The following is a 16663-nucleotide window of genomic DNA, read 5'->3' on the forward strand; positions in this document are numbered from 1 at the left end:
CACACCAGGCTGCTCAGGTGTGGCAGTGCCTTCTGTCTTACACAAAACACTAAGGAAAGTAACATAGATCTTTTTAAACTTCCCTATTATTAGCACATGGCCAAACAACATGAGTAAACTAACTATAGCTATCTTGTGATCTGCAAACTAAAAAGTAAATCAAAAACAATACACATATGTGAGCACATTTATCTGCGCCAAACTGAAAAGCTCTCTGGTGATTACATGAAATGTACATTTCTTCTTGCAGTTTAACTGCAAAACACGCCTTGTGGTTAGTAATAAAATGTTTTATGTTGCTCAGTGAGTCGTATTTTTAACACATCGGCTAGCTGCAAACTAGCCCTCTGGTGATGTCCCTTTAAAAAGCATGGGGTGGCTTCCCCTGAGGAATGTGTGCCCCGGATAATGAAAATGTTTTGCATTTTTGTCTCATTGCTGTTCGGTCCAAAAAAGGGGGCACCCCTTTTAAAACTCTGTCAGAGGTCAGTTTGTGAGGCGCTGGTGTCAGAGTGACAGAGAAGCTGCAGAACGATGTAAACTCACACTAATGACTCACACTCCTAATACTCCCAAAACTACTATTGTTTATTTTCCTTCATGTAGAAATACTTTGTACACATTTACATTTTTCATTTGAGAGAAACTAGTTAGTTTCCAAACACACTATTAACACTCGAGAGCTCTAGCATATATCAAAGCAGTGTAATTTACACTTCTAATATCAGAAGGCTTAGCATTACTAGGTATGTTTCAGCTAGAACACACAGAGGGTGAAAATTTGGCTTTTTCAATATTTATAAAGTGGAAAATGATGCCTTAAATACATTAACAAGTTTGTCCTCATGAAATGCTACAAAAAGAATAAAAAAGAAAGTGTGGCGATAAGTCAGTCCCATTAAATGTTCAGTCACTGCACATTCAGGTCTGTCCTGTTTCTCTAACAATGGAGATCCAGGTCAACGTGCAGTGGAAATATCCAGCACCGGTGGCCTCTCCAGAAAGCTCTCTGTGCTTTAGCTTTGCCGCCTCACCTCCGATACCGGCAGGACTGAGAGACCCACTGGCTGCATGGGAGGAGGGGTGCTGGGTGTGCTATTCATGTAGCCCTGGCCTAAATTAGGCCTTCGTAATCGGCCTAAAAATAACAGAGAGCAAGAGAGCAAGAGAAGGAGGGAGATAGGGTCTGTTCTCATGAACACATTAGCTGTGTGCAGACAGAGGAAAAGTAGCACGCCTCCTCTATGGGAACTTGTCTGTGTGTGTGTGTGTTTGTGTGTGTGTTTCCAGCGGCGGGGGGTCATGAAAGGGCTCAGTACATTGCATCCTCGTATACATCCGTCCGCAGGCAGAAGAGGATCCCCCCGCCCAACATGAAGATGGTGGCTCCCCAGCCGAGCCCGTAGCCCCAGTTGAACTCGTGATAAGTCTGAAGAACCGTTCCGTCGATGAACTTGATCGGGTAGAGGACCAGAGCGCAGGCCTGCAGCACCACTGCAACCACAACAGAGTCAAACATGAGATTCTCACTTGTAAAGATGTGCTGCTTTTTCTCGTTTTCAGTGATTGCAAATGAAATATATTTGGGGTTTGGACCAGTTGTGGACACAATGTGAACAGGTTATCTGATGGGCATTCTTCACTACTTCCTGACGTTTTTAGACCAAACAATCAATCAAGAAATTATCTGCAAATGAATCATTAGTTGAGGTCCTACTCACCATCATAACTTCCACTATTTCTAGTCCCATAATTGTTACTGCAACCAACACTACTAGATAACACAAAATGTTATTACTCATGCTTAAATACAACTACGTAAAACAGTTTGTGTTACTGATACCACTTCTACAACCTGATTTTTTTTTTTACTAATAAAAACAGTAGTAGTAAAACAACACTACTAGTAAAACAGTTCAGTTTTACCACTAAAACTGGTGCCACCTTATTTCAAAAGCATAAATAACTGAAAATACTGCAGGTATGTGGATGTTCTATTGCATTTCTCACAAATGTATGACCAAAAACCTGTTTTACTGCCCTGTCCTACGACTGTGAATGCTTCAGCTTTTTCTTCCTTGTCATATTGGAAGTTTTCTCCTAATTTGTTAAATTTCAAGGTCTTCTTTTCTTCTTTCCACATTCCATGTTAGTTTTAACACTAACTCGAATCATTCTTTTCAAGATGAATCCTTCTTTTCATCTTTTCTCTGTATTTCTTGTGACTCTCCTCATTTCACCTCTCGCTTGTGCTTTCAGCAAATCGCATTTAGTCCATTAAAATGTACCCTTCAAGCTTGTGACGTTAATGGGCTTGCTCATGTAAAAACACACGTCTGTGTGGCTGGTTATCAAAAGAGGCTGAAGGATAAGGTGAGAGATGAGAGGTGTTTTTTTAGAGTCTGCAAAGAGAGCTGAGAATCACTGAAGGTAACCGGAGTGGTTATATCATCCAGTGTTTCCGCTGCTTCCCATGATCTCATCAAAATGAGCCTGTAGATGAAAACGGAATATGTGAGACTGCCTGACTAAATAAAGATTAAATAAAAAAATGTCAAAATATTTTAATGTCATTTACATCCTCCTCCAGTGAGCCGTGTATTCTTTACATTTAGAACTTTTTATCTATACTACAAACGTTTATTACTGCACTCACTAAAAAACAGTTTATAAAGGATTGTAGCGAATGAGCTGATTTATTACTTATGTTTGTTTTTGATAAAACAAATCTTGTGTACTCAACAATAGTAAAATAATCAGCCATGATGTATTTTGTTAATACAATTCAATTCAGCACTTTTGTGATGTAGCTAAATTGCAGTAACTGTTAAAATGCAATAAGGGGATATAAGATATGCTTTAGCATAAGAAGTTTTTCTATTTGTAGTTCATTCTATAAAAAGATGAAAACTGTTTTCATGGAAAACAATCTTTGCATGACAGTCCTCCCTTTGGGTTTCATGCTCAGTGGAAAGTGTGGACTCCTTTGAAGTGGCCTGTCTTCAACAGCACATTTCAGCATTTTTTGTTCTGTCAAATGTAGAACAATCGCCACTATTCTTTTAACCTTGATGACGGTGAAGGAAAATTACTCCATCATTGTGAATCATTTTCCCCTTCAGATCATTCAGGACGTCGAGCTACCGGTGGTAAATGCGTCATTGTGAGTGTACAGTGCGTGCACGTGTGGAGGAAGACACTGTGTAACTACGACTCCACCCTTCCTTCCTACAGGACGGAGCAGTGGGCGTGCAGGAGGAAAGACGGCAGCCCAAGAATGTGGCGCTGTTGATGGAGCTCAGACTGAGCTTGCAGCCCGCTGAGGTCATATTTCCGGACAGAAAATAAATACCACGTTCACGGTCCTGCCAAGGGGCATTCAACAGTCCAACCCCTGTGCTGCTGCTCTGTGTGAAGACTGTGTGTGCCTGTTAGGAGACCCCTTTCTTGCAAGGTTCTTAAAGCAATTACACACAGGAAAGGATAACACTGCATTCCCATGCTTTTCAGTAAATGGCTCACAGTCAGAGGCACAGCCAATAGGTTGACTGCACACAGTGGTCCTTTGTGACTGATGATTACAGAGACAGAACAAGACAAAAATCCCTTATATTTGCCTGTCAAAGTTGCATTAAACATTTTTCCGCACTGTTTGACAACATTGTGCAGATTTTTACAGTAATATATAATCTTTGTATTGGCATATTTGGCATCAACAGAAACCACAGCATCTTAAATCGATTTTAAAATAAACTTTACAACGTCTCGCCACACACCATGGGTTTGAAAAAACTGACTTATCAGACAAATCTTAAAAAAATTTCACACTATGGGAAATACATGTATTTGCCAGTGGCCGGTTAGCTGAGCTTAGCTCTTCTAAAGCTCACTTATAAACTCACTGTATCTTGTTAGTTTAATATGCACAAAAATCCAGCGCAGCAGTTATTTCTTTAAGTTTATTCTATAGGCATGTTGAAAAACTGCAGGAGGAGGAATGTTATTTCTGACGCACAACAGGATGTCTGTTTCTTATATAATCCTATTTTATTTTTAAACTGGCAAAACTGGAGCTGGGCATGAGTTAAGTAGTGGTCAGTGGTTAGTGTTTCATGGCTGTTGTTAAAGTCAAGTAAGCACAGGCAATGAGTCGGTTATTTTGCCGCCTGTAGTGTATGGAACATTGTGCCTTGACTGCTAAACCTTTGGTTTTAATTATATGTTTCATGGATAGATCCTCCCTCACCAGTGTCAAAATTTGGTTTCACCCAAAAGACCTTCTCACAAAGCATGCCGGAGAAGTGCAAGTCCAAGTATGAGGCAGTGCTGGGAGAGGAGTCTGTGGTGGCTTTTTTTCCCTCAGTGACTTCACTTTGTTGGTAAGTCTGCAAATTCTGCGGCTGCTTTTTCTTGGCCCATGAGCAGGCAGCTCCCCAGACTCCACACCACAGAAAAAATGAGCTCAACCAGAAGCCTCACTCAGCTGCTTCTTTCCTTCTGTACCCTTCTATTTAATGCGAGCACGGGAACAAAAAACTCCCTGTCTATATGGAAATTGTTGTGGCTTGTGGTGAATGTATGTGCACTATCTTTCTGTTTCCAAATGTGAATGAGCGAGATGTGTTGGAACATCGGATAAACATTCACACAGGGCAGAAAAGTGCAGATGCTTTCAGAACTGTTGTTGGAATAGTAATAGAAAGGAGGAGAAGAACGTACCTGCAGTGAATAGGAAAACAGCCACGGTGCGGTAGTGCCGTCTTTGTGTCCCCCTGCAGAGGGAGATCAGGGCCACCAAAAAGGCCACCAGAGTTGCCGTGGCACCAGCCACCAGCAGCACCAGGGTGGCAATCTGCCAGTCTGCAGGACCAGAGACACAGGCAGGTTAGAGTGGAACATCCCAACAAAAGCTCGTTTCACGGGACTGCACTGTTGAATTGAACCGCTGTGTTGACAAACACAAAGTAAGAGTTAATCCCACAGAGTGAAGTGAGCGAAGCAGAATGGACTCAGGCCTGCACGAGAGACAGCCTCCATCAGGAACACAAGTAACAAGAGTCAAGAGCCTGATTAGTGAGTCAGTAGTCACAGAAATCAGAATAAATACACAAAATGTTACTGCTACAACAATTTAGTATAGTAGAGGCATGTTTAGAGGGTTAAAGTGTGTATATCAAAGAAAAATCTGATTTTTTTCACCTCATCAACAGCTGCATTTATTCTCTCACACCCACAAACACACCTGCTATCTTTTATGATTCTGTTTGTATGTATTCTTCTTCAGTAACAGTGATGCGTTAGTGCACTGGTCAGTGAGATTTCTCTTGGTCTCTTTGGTGAAATTCTTTATGTTAATCAAACATTGCTGTGTTGGTTTTGCACTGGAAACATCACGTGTAAGTCAGCGTGTTCAATACTGTGACATCTCCTTGGAGTTTCTGCTTCTGGCTGCCGGCCTTTTCCACGTCGGTTCAGCCGTGGTGGCTTTTTAACAGCACATTTATTCTTTTTATTACAAACAAACTCCAGTTGCTTCTTGTGGAAAAGTAAAAACTCGTCACGTCCTCGGTGTCAGAGGATTCTTCCCTGGAAAGACTTACACAACACCAGGCTGTTAAAACAGGACATTTTAAAGCTTTTCTGAACTGCAGCTTAACTCGCTGTTCAGTAGAGCTTTGACACAGAGTCTGACACCAGAAATGTATTCACAAAATTCAATTTTTCCATTCCTGCCTGCATTGTGTATTCCCTCTTTGATGTCCCACTTGTCAGTGACTAAAGAAAGCCGAACCTAGAGAGACCCGACGCTAAAGAAGAATTTGCATTTGATGAAGCTAAGAAGCTCAGCGAACAATCTTAGCCGGGTGTGTCTCTCTCTCTCTCTGAGCTCCTGATCCCTTTGTCTACAGGATGGTAACTTTTCCTCAAAGGCACATCTGAACTTGATTTGATTCAGCCTTAAGGAAATATTTTTTTCCAACATCTTTGGTCCATTAAGCGGTTATATTTTTGGTTTTGACTCAAAGAAAACTCAAAACCCCTCTCATATTAAACTCACATTAGAGTATATTTTTCTGCTGCTCACTGAAGCAGTTCAATGCATCTACCAGAATACGGAAGACTGAAATTCAAGAATCTTGGAATAGGTATGAGAATACGTGCATAATAAATCTGCGTTGCCTTTTGGTGAACTGCCCCTTTCACCCCAACACACCCCCTCTAATGTTTCTCTTTAATGAGCTCCACAGAAACTCAAAGGGAAGAACCCGCCTCCTATTCACCCCAACACATTCCACACTATCAGAGAGCGGCCGCTCGCACCAAGGCTGCATTTCTCCCCTCATAGTTGTGCCTGTTTGTGTCTGTGATGGCGGTAAAAGTGCACCCAAAGTCACTCAGGCCTGTTCAAATCTCATGACCAGCTTAAATATTTTACATCCAATGATGATGAACCTACAAATCATTAAATGTAGATCTAGTTTTACATGCTTTTAGTCTGTTTTATTACTGTTTTAACAGTCAGCTACTGTGTGTTTCATAGAGACGACCAACCTACTGTAGGAGCCACCCGCCAAATGCTGCCAAATCTGGTACATTTAATGCGGATTTCCTCCCCTGAGGGGGGGAAGGAAGGGGGTCGGAGGCATAAACCCTCTTGTCATGTGGCTTCTCTTCTCTGCTGGACAAAAGGCAGCCTGGTGGGTCCAGGTCTGGTGAGGTGGAAGATGGGTAGGATGCTGAATGTGTCTTTTCAACCCCACTGAAAGCCTTCTGGTGGTTGGAGTGGGTTAACCCTTTGTGTGCCAAAGGGATTATATCTTATTTATATGTAAGCTTTTGCAGAATGTGATCAGTTTTCCCTGTAATTTCTCATCCTAAACATGGTTGGAAGTTGGTATAGAATTGGCCCAGAAATAATATCAAAGCACCAACATCAGCATTGACCTGAAACAGTGATTCACCAGTCCACTGAAAGCACGGGGATCATTGTCACCAAACCAACATGCGTGAGATTCAGTCTCTGTTGTTTCATGCCTGTTTGTCACAGTGACACCACGTCACCGCTCTGCTATGAACAGAGGAAATTAATCAGCAGCAGCATAAGAAGCCCTGGATGCCTCAGCTGCTGGACACACACCAACCAGCCAACTAAAACAAACTGTGCCTGGGGCACGATGGCCAGAGCTGGCAAACAAATATTCCTCTTTGTTTTCAATTATGGAATGTGGAGCCTTTGTGTAGCCCTAAAAACAGACCCTGAATAAAAGGCACACACTTGTTTAAAACCATCTTCACAGCTTACAGAGTTACTACACATGGCACAATTACGCACTCTGTATTCTAACTATTACAATAGTTTTCCCCTAAAAAAAAAAAAAAAGTACTGAGATCGCTGCTTTCTAAACATTAAAGCACACCAACAGAAAAACATCCTACAACTCCACGGACAGAAAGTTGACAGAACTGCTGTGAAAATAAAGCAAAAAGGTGCAAAAGCAGCCAGCGGTTCGTACCAGATGTGAGGGTGGAGAAGCAGCTCCACGGAGCCTCCTCCTCCTCCGTCGGATGCCGAGCCTCGGACTGGGTGCAGGACTCCCACAGAGACAGGGCGAAGTGGTCCGCGGTGACCCAGGCTGGGCTCAGCAGAGCCACCACGTCCAGACAGAGCGCCAGAAAGACGCACAGCAGAGCGATGAGCTTGAAGGGCCGGAACACGTACACCTCGTTCACAGACATCTTCTCCTGACAGGAGGCGCCGCCGCAGCTCAGTCACGGGAAAACGGGCTCGCTGGAGGTCCGTGTGCGTCCTCAGCCCACCATAGCCCTCTCTGCTTTGGGAGCGTGCGCGCGTGCGTGCGTGTGTCCAGCTGGAAATGTTTACTGGGAGAATTCCGTTTAGCTTGGGTTTTCAAAATAAACGCTCTTTTGCTGGGCCACGTGATGATCACTTTTTTCCCCCTGTGGGTACTCTCTTCCATAATACTATTTTTTCAAAACATTTCACATGTTTATGCACTAATTTGGATGGTTACCCTGCACATTACATTTGGTTTGCACGTACTGTTTATAGTGTATATTACACTTTGTATTTATTTTTTTACCTGCAACATTTTGTACATTTTTATTTTGCTTATTTATTTGTTTGTATTCATGGTGGTGATCACTTTTATTTCTTTACTATTGTAACACCAGAATTTCCCCCCGCGATCAATAAAGTATTTCTATCTATCTATCTATCTATCTATCTATCTATCTATCTATCTATCTATCTATCTATCTATCTATCTATCTATCTATCTATGTTATTTCTGTTATTATATAGTTCGTGTATTATTCTTCATCGACTATAAAAGCCTGTGTGGTTTGCCATATTGCCATATATATACAGAAGAAAAGAAAAGAAAAAAGAATAAAGAAAAAAAGATACAACAGATACCCATCTGAATTGATGGGTATCAAAAGTGATTTTACCTTTATGTTGCTATCTGTTTCCAATTCTGGCTTCACGTGCTGCAGAAAAAGTAACAAACAGCAGCAACAAAAGACCAGGAAAAACCAATGAACTTATAAAGAATATAGAAATCAAGAATCAAGACTTCTTTAAACCCAGTCCCCAATTTTAAATTATAATTGTTGGCCATGATTTCACTATGATGTTAGCCGAATGTCCCACCCTGAGAGGACCAGAAATACACTTAAAATAGACTCCAATACACACAGTTGCAATTCATATAATTGTTATTTGAAATGCAGTAATTGGCTCTGTACAGAAGAGCAGTCCTGCTCAGCCAAACCTAAATATCTGTGCTTTTATTTTGAAAACCACACGAGGAAACTAGACCCGTTTCCGAGGCAGAAGCGTCTATAGCGTCTATCACAGGGTCAGCAAGTTAAAGTTAGGCACAAAATGATGATGGCATTAAAGAGCCTATAATCAACCACAGAATTGATTATATAAATATGTTTTCTTCGCCTTGTTTCAAACGGTACCCAAACATTTCTGCTGTATTTGTACACTGCATGTGCTCCTCCAGAAAAGTACAGTGATGTTGATTCATGCAACCAAAACATTCAACATTTTTATCAGAACTTATTGGAAATCCTGCAAAGATTCATTCCTGTCTCACAGTAAAACAGTGGGATTTAAGGGCCAGTGCTCATACAGTTCTTTTAATAACTCACACCTGAACTTTCCCCATTAGTGTCATTGCCTTCCAGCCGAGGGTTGTAATGTAGTGAGGCTCCAGCAGATGGCAGCCATGTGACACTATGGATGCTGAAGCCCACCAAACAGCAACCCTCTGCTTTTACTGCCTCTCACCACTAATGCACCACAGTTTGCATAATTACCAGCAGTGTATGACATTTAATGAGAAACAGCAGCAGCAGCACTTACATGGACATGTTGACCACAAAAGCGGTTAAAAAATCCAGTGCTTGCTGAAAATTGTTGTGACATAACAAGAATAGAGCTGTCTTTTGAGCTTGTTGGTCTTTTCTCTTAATCCTGTTTTGGCTTCTTCACACAGCCAGTGTGTGGGCCGAGCTCGCTGATATTTTTACCTCTTTGGGAAATAGCGCTTTGATCCGTGCATATGTCGAGTTTAATATCTCTTATGAACAGAAACAGAATTTTCTAAAAAACAGACACCTAATAAATCCTCAAAATGAAATGACAACTATAAAATCAGACTAGATTTGGCTACAGTGTCTGATCTTCATTCAGTGTGTACGTCTTGTGAAATATTTCCATCTTCTGGTGAGTGAAATAACTGCAGGTTATGAACTCTAAAGCAGGACTTTACTGGAGTCAGTGGAAGAATTATTCGCTCCTCTATGTGCTAAGTTTAGCAAATGTGAATAATCGAATGTGAGACAATTCACCACGTAATCACTTTTGTTCAGGTTTTCTGTCGCCAATGATGCTCTTAAGGTGCTTCTGTGGCTTTTTGTCAACCACCTACATTTAACTTTCATCACATTATTACTCTTTGTCACTGATGCCACACCGACAAGATAAAACCAAGAGAAGATAACCTCTAATATTAGATTAGATTCCTTTTATTGTCATTGTAAACAAATACAAACAAAACCATAAAAGTGCAAAGATACAAAAACAACAAATGCCAAAGAATTAATTATATTCCACTCAAATTATTGCACAGGCCCTATGTTTTAAGTGCATTATTTAGTTTGGTGATGGCTTGAGGATAAAAACTATGTAACAGTCTGGTGGTGCATGTAGCGTCTCCCTGAGGGATCATTACTGTTTTGAGATGGATGCTGTAAATGATGCTTTTCTTCGGCTCTGAATGCAGTTTCTCCATCATCCGGTGATGATACATCGTCCAATAACGGAGCATTTGTAAAGATTAAAGGAGCATTTACTGGCACAAGTGGAGACAAAACAACACTATGATGTTCTTCACTGACCCTCTTCTTCACACCTTTTTGGTTGAGTGATTTATTGACCAGCTGTCATACATCTGTCTCATTCTGATAACATGATGATCTGAGGGAACCAGTTTACAGTCTGTGATGGAACTGTTTCTTATTCTTTCTTAGGTATTGAACATTTATGTTGTATATGTGAGGAGGTAGCCTGCAAAATCCTTCAATCTCTGTACGGTAGTTGATGTTTCCAAGCATTAATCTTGTATTATAGCATCAGAAGTGAAGGTTGTGACGCAGAAACTGATTTATAGGGGAACATAATGGATTATTACTTTAAACTATTCAGTACAAACAAATATAAAGAGTACGACATTTGCTCTACAAATAAAGTTGTCCAAGTTAAAGTACAAATAAAAATGATTTGAGCACTTTGAATTACACCTCCACTGCCTTCTTGCCCAGTTTGGTTTAATTCCATCCCTGTCATTTGGTGCCTAGATTAGAGGTTTTCAGTGTATCTGACATAATGAGAGTTTCAGACTAATGCCACCCTTCCCAGTCCTAATGGTGCTGCCAAGCTGCCAGCAGGGAATCTGAGTAGGGGGAATCTAGCATTAGGCGTATCCACGGACAGAGCATTGCTCATTTTCTTTAAATGCCCCTCCTCCCCGACACAGCAGGCAGAGCGCTCTGTCATCCTCCTCCAAAAGCCCCTCATTAGAAAATCTGCCGAGCAGACAAAGCTACTTGAGACGGCACAATGGTGACTCCCCACGTGGTGATCTGAAAGAGCATAAAAGAAATCCAGGTCATGTTTTACTTTTCTGGATCCTCTCTTCCTAATTCTGATTTATCCACCGAGCCCCCCCACCTATAAACCTTCTGTTTGGTTTCATCCACCATGTCTTAACTATTAAGGTGATATTAATCCAACTCCTTCATGCCAACACAAGAACTCACATGGCTGTTTGGTCCGTTTTCTCTATGGTAAATACAGCAAATAAAGCAGACCTAACATAGAGGGACAGAGAGTGACATGATGCAGGGAAGTAGCAGAGCATTAATAAAAGTCAACACACACTATGACGACGTACGTCTGTGCTTCAGCATATTTTATGAGGATGATGAAGATGATGAAGCTGACATCGCGTCTCTGGGGAAGAAAAATGCTTCTTCACAAACTACTCATCACATGACGTCATCCTTTCTTGCTCACTGTGGTCTTCCTGGAGAGGCTGCAGCTGATTAGGCTCAGAGTGAGCCTCTCAAGGTTTGTGAATAAGCTTCCATGGTAACTGATGAGGCCTTGTTTAGTGATGCTGTCATTACTCCAGCGATCTGTCCTGCTCATCTCTCTCTTTACCGTAACAGCGGCATCACACCATTGCGAGTCATGCTGAGGTCAGACAGACTCTGTGAGCAGATGTATGACATTTAAACAAAGTATACAATGTTAAAACTCTCATGGATCAGGGATAGCCCACATGGCCCCCAATCATTTATTCATTCATTGTTATCACTTTATGTTATTGATTACATAGTTTCTCTTTATTTAAATTAACCAATTTCTGTACTTTTCAAGTCACCCACTAAAAAATACAAGCAATATATATAATAAAAGCTGAGCTCATATGGAGACACAACTACGCACTGGTTTATTTTTCTTATTTGAATTTGTGCTTTATCTTCTCTTAAGCTTTAACTATTCATTTGCTTGCGCTTTTATTATCTTTTACATGTAATTTAATGTTTCTGTGTCTCGTTTTTATTGTGTTTTATGTCCCTGTAGCACTTTGAATTGCCTTGTGTCTGAAAGGTGCTATACAAATAAATTTGCCTTGCCTTTGGGGAGTCTCTGGCTCAGTGCTGATTTGAAGTGAATGCTAACATCAGAATACAAACATGTTCCATTAACAGCGCTGATATACTTATGTTTAGCGTGTGTCATTTTTACAGAGCTTATCTGAAGGTTCATCATCTTAGCTTTCCACATTAGCAGGCTAACATGTACTAATTAGCACTAATCTAAAGAGCTGAATGCATTTACTCAACTACTTTACTGGAGTATTTTCATTTCTGCTATTTCTTTTTCCACCACAATTCATTTTACACCATTACATACTAAATAACTATAGTTTAACACAATATAAGATTTTTTAAATCTTGTTAACCAGCCTTTAACCTCCTTTACCTCCTCCTTTAAACTGATGTACAGTAAAGATCAGTAAGTATAATGCAATAGATAGGCTGCTATACAGTACATTATTCTGAAATTGGGCCATTCTGCATAATGGATACTTTTACTTTGAGTACTTTAAGTAGATTTTGATACCAATAACTTCTGCTGCTACCTCAAGTGGAATAACTGTGTATTACTTCCCTACTATTGCAGTAGACATTCATATTACTATGTACATTTTGAATGCAGGACTTTGACTTGACAGAGTATTTCTACACTGTTGTATTGCTGATTTTACTTTATTAAAAGATCTGAATACTTCTTCCACTACTGTGAAAAGTTATCACAGTTCATCCTGAGAGGGACCTGTGTGTGTGTGTGTGTGTTTGTGTGTGTGTGTGTGTTTGTGTGTATGTGTGCGTGTGTGTGTGTGTGTGTGTGTGCTTCATGCCAATCCATCCAATGGCTGTCGATTAATAAACACACTGAACCATTCATCCTCTCTGGACTGTGCACCTTGCTCAGCTCATCACTGTCCCTCCTTGTTTAACCCAATAACACCACTAACGAGATGTGGCAGCACATTTATCGTTCTCTCCTGAACATCCCGGTCAGCGTGAGGTTTCCTCAGAGTCACCTTGAAACCACAACCTGTTCAAATGTTTTTTTCCCCCCTTCAGTGAGAATTTCATTGTGTCCTCCAAGTCAGTCGAGCATACAAATGCATCTCAGGGCAGCTGAGTTTGAAGTGCCTTGCTCAAGGTCGTGTTGACAGTTAGTGTTGAGGGAGGCGACAGTATGTCTCCTTCATTTCCTCCACGCTAGATTCGCAGCTCGCCACGGGATTTAAACTGATGGCTTCCCAGTTTTCAAGTCTATTCTCAAGACTACCACCGCTGCTGTGGTGACTCTGCAAAATGCTGAAGTGGGTCATAAGGAGGACGGCGATAGATTAATTTGGACTGCTGAGATGAAGGCTTTCTCGCAGCATCATCATCTCTGTCTCATCATTTCATGATTTCAGCGTGCAATTAATTTGAAGAGACAGCAATTAGGGTCATGAAGATTTTGTATTTGGCCTCGATTATTTTGGGAGTCATCATCAGTTGGCTTGAAAATTTTAAGCGAGACCATCTCAGTGGTTACTTTGGTGTAGTCGACGACAACAGATGGAGCCACATTTTGTGTCAGCGCAACAAAGACCTTTTATTTGGGGCCAAACTGGCTGCTGCAGTTCTACACACTGGGATAAAGAAAATTCAAATATGGGCCTCATTTGTGTTATGTTAACTGAGTTATAAAATGACAGATGTATTTATGAGAGACTCCAGTGTTTGTCTTCTATATGCAAAGCCCTGCTTGGCTTCACAGTCACTCTGCAGTCCCACTGTGTTCCTGGATGTCCACCTGTCTCTGAGTGGCGCGACCACTCTGGGTCTGTCTGCCAGCTTGTGGACATCTGTTTACTTCCTCCTCCATCAGTCGTCATGGCTGCAAAACCCCCCACCGTCGCCGCTAATGCCCTCCCCTCTCTGGCCAGTCTTCTCCACCCCTCTCTCGTGTTTCCCCCAGACACCAGCTGTGAACCACTTATGCTTATCCTGCAGCCCACCTCATTCAGCCTTGTCATATCGACGGCCAGCACAGCCATCTTTCTGAAATAGTCACTGTACTTTGGTGTTTGACCTTTAAAACATGCACTGTAAAACTGTGTGAAAGTGCATATTCATCCATTCAGGTTTATATAAAAGCAAATTAGATATGGAAAATTTTGCATGTGGAGAAAGAGGCAAATGCAGATTTGAATACATCCATTTTGTTAGTTTAGTACTGCAGGAAATGGCCACCAGACATTATGTGGTTCACTGATCTACATCTTTTAATGTTTACTATGTTTTTGTATTTAATTTTAATATCAGTATGTTAGGTTACTGACGTAGTACGTTATTTATCATGTGGCTGTTGCACCGAACATTTTGGCTGACCTGACCTGACCTTGACATAAGCTGCAGGCTGTAAATTTGTTGTTAAATTCAGCTCACTCAGTCGAAAGGGGTGGCATTAAAAGCTAGTCATCACTAAAGAAGAAAGAACATCTGTGATTAAGCTGCTTCACCAGAAAGCATCAAGTCCTAACATTTGAGAGGCAGAATGTAAATAACTTCAAATTGCCTGTTATTAAGGGGCTCTTTATTTGACAGTAATGATGTATGAAAGCACGTTGAGGTCATTTTTATTCTATCATCTTGAGTAATTTCAGCACTTTTAGTCATTGTCATACTTCTTTAAAGTGCCAGAAGTAACATCTCTATCATGCCCCATTAAAAGATGTCTACAAGGCTTGAAAGGCAAAAAAAAAACAGTGCACGGTGCATCTAAAAACTGTGTTTACACTGACGAATGGTGACTATTATGTACACAGCATAATGTATACTGTATCATGTTTTATTGTGGTGAAATATGAGAAGATAACAAGACAGACATGCTCAGATGTATTAAGTGTGAGACACGCCCTCTTAACATGCCACATTTACACTGGCTGGTAAAGGACTCAAACAATACATATTGTGAAGCTCTCTTTTCTTTAAATCAAAGTCAGGTCATCGGAGAATCACCTCTAGCTCTAACAAAGCATTTTATGACGATTTCATAGCCGAACAGGGAATTAGGTGACCAGATTTGGAAAGTCGCTGAGTACATGTTCAGTTTTGGCACGACACGCTGCGTGACACAGCACCCGACTGAGAGCCAAACATCCAAATCTGCTCCTCTTCCCATATGCCCCCAACCTAATAAACTACCTCCCGCATTGACACTTTCTTCCCTCTCCCCTCTGACAGACTGCAGGCACTGGGCAGCAGCCCGTGGGGAGCTCGCTGAGGGAGGCGCGGAGCAGCCAGTGATCAGAGTGAATTAGAGTTATGCGTGACATGCAAAGGAGAGGCTCCAGAATGTGACAACAGCTGAGTTTTAAAGTGAAGCTTTTCCGCCTGAGGGGAGAGGAATAGACGACAAAGAGAGAGCAGCCTGCTGTGAAAAGAGTCAATTCCTTTTGTTGGCTCTTTAAAAACAGGGACCTGTTATCCACTGGTCTTCTCATTTAAAGCAGCGATGCCTTTGTAGAACAAATGTCAAAGTAGAACAACAAATTAATGAACAGGTTTGCACCCAGGCCTTGTTGATATCATCACACCTTCAGCAGTTGAGGCCCCATGTGCAACAGCGTAGATAATGGCTAGAAAAGAAATCTGCTCCCTTAATGTAATTCTGAATCTGCAAGATCTCATTTTATTTGTGTAAAACAGGTTTTGACTCTGATTTCAGTCCACAACACCCCCAAGCAGTTAAAATAGTACCAAAATAGTTTAAACAATTTGAAGCCACAAAGCATTATGTGGATTATGATGAAAATAACTTAAGATTTGTGAGACAAAATCACCAGAAAGAGCTATATAGAACTTGCAAGCCAAGAAAACCAGTGCCTTTGTACACAGCTGATAAAACCAACACATGAATAGTTCATACCATTGTAAATGTACTAATTACCACCATCTTTATTTATTTAGTTTTTTTCACAGAGCATATTGAAAATCTTTTCCTGTCCAGCTTATTGGGACACATGGACTTCATAAAACATACCAGCGTTACAAAGACAGATCGCTTTGGGGGGGGGGAACACACACAAGTCAGTGCTGCTCAAGGATTTGACCAAAGGTGAACTTCGTGGAACCCGATACATTTGTACTGTGGCCCAGTTTTAAGGCCCAGGAGTCATTACTGCTCAAGGAATATCACAACAATGGAGGTCATTTGTTTGGTGATGTTACATTTGTGTTTATCTTGACACACTTGAGCCCGTTGGGAGTATCATGTGACACCTCTGAAGCTCTACATCTCACCTTTCCCCTGATGTATGACGCAGCCTGTGGAGTCTCCACAAGCCTGACGGAGCTGTCAGTGACATCGATACCCCGCTACAATAACTAGCACAAAGCCTTTTTATTAAAATGGGTTACATAGCCACAAGCTTGAGAGAGGTTTACATTCCCAAAGCTAGTAATTTAAGAGTAGGGCCTTATGGAATCAAGG

The 16663-nt window shown here is 41.2% G+C and overlaps 2 protein-coding genes across 2 annotated transcripts in view; one reads left to right on the plus strand and one right to left on the minus strand.

The window, feature by feature from the left end:
- il13ra2 (interleukin 13 receptor, alpha 2) overlaps positions 1-16663 on the plus strand; it is a 310420-nt gene that overhangs the window by 15484 nt on the left and 278273 nt on the right. The gene's annotated exons all lie outside the window — the stretch shown is intronic.
- On the minus strand, positions 571-7855 carry LOC139213021 (transmembrane protein 47-like). Its single transcript, XM_070843620.1, has 3 exons — positions 7515-7855; positions 4720-4860; positions 571-1494 (listed from the first exon to the last, which is right to left on the minus strand). Exons 1-3 carry the CDS (start codon positions 7735-7737, stop codon positions 1313-1315), a joined length of 546 nt encoding a protein of 181 aa, XP_070699721.1. The 5' UTR covers positions 7738-7855; the 3' UTR covers positions 571-1312.

Source organism: Pempheris klunzingeri, chromosome 14, assembly GCF_042242105.1.
Source record: "Pempheris klunzingeri isolate RE-2024b chromosome 14, fPemKlu1.hap1, whole genome shotgun sequence".
Taxonomy (NCBI): Eukaryota; Metazoa; Chordata; class Actinopteri; order Acropomatiformes; family Pempheridae; genus Pempheris; species Pempheris klunzingeri.

What these genes read in the sequence shown, in the direction of transcription:
- LOC139213021 (XM_070843620.1), bottom strand. Translation starts at nt 7,737, where the DNA reads ATGTCTGTGAACGAGGTGTACGTGTTCCGGCCCTTCAAGCTCATCGCT. An exon ending in CTTCTCCACCCTCACATCTG is followed by an intron (nt 4,861 to 7,514) that starts GTACGAACCGCT and finishes CTGGTCCTGCAG; the next exon opens with ACTGGCAGATTGCCACCCTG. An exon ending in TGTTTTCCTATTCACTGCAG is followed by an intron (nt 1,495 to 4,719) that starts GTACGTTCTTCT and finishes TTGTGGTTGCAG; the next exon opens with TGGTGCTGCAGGCCTGCGCT.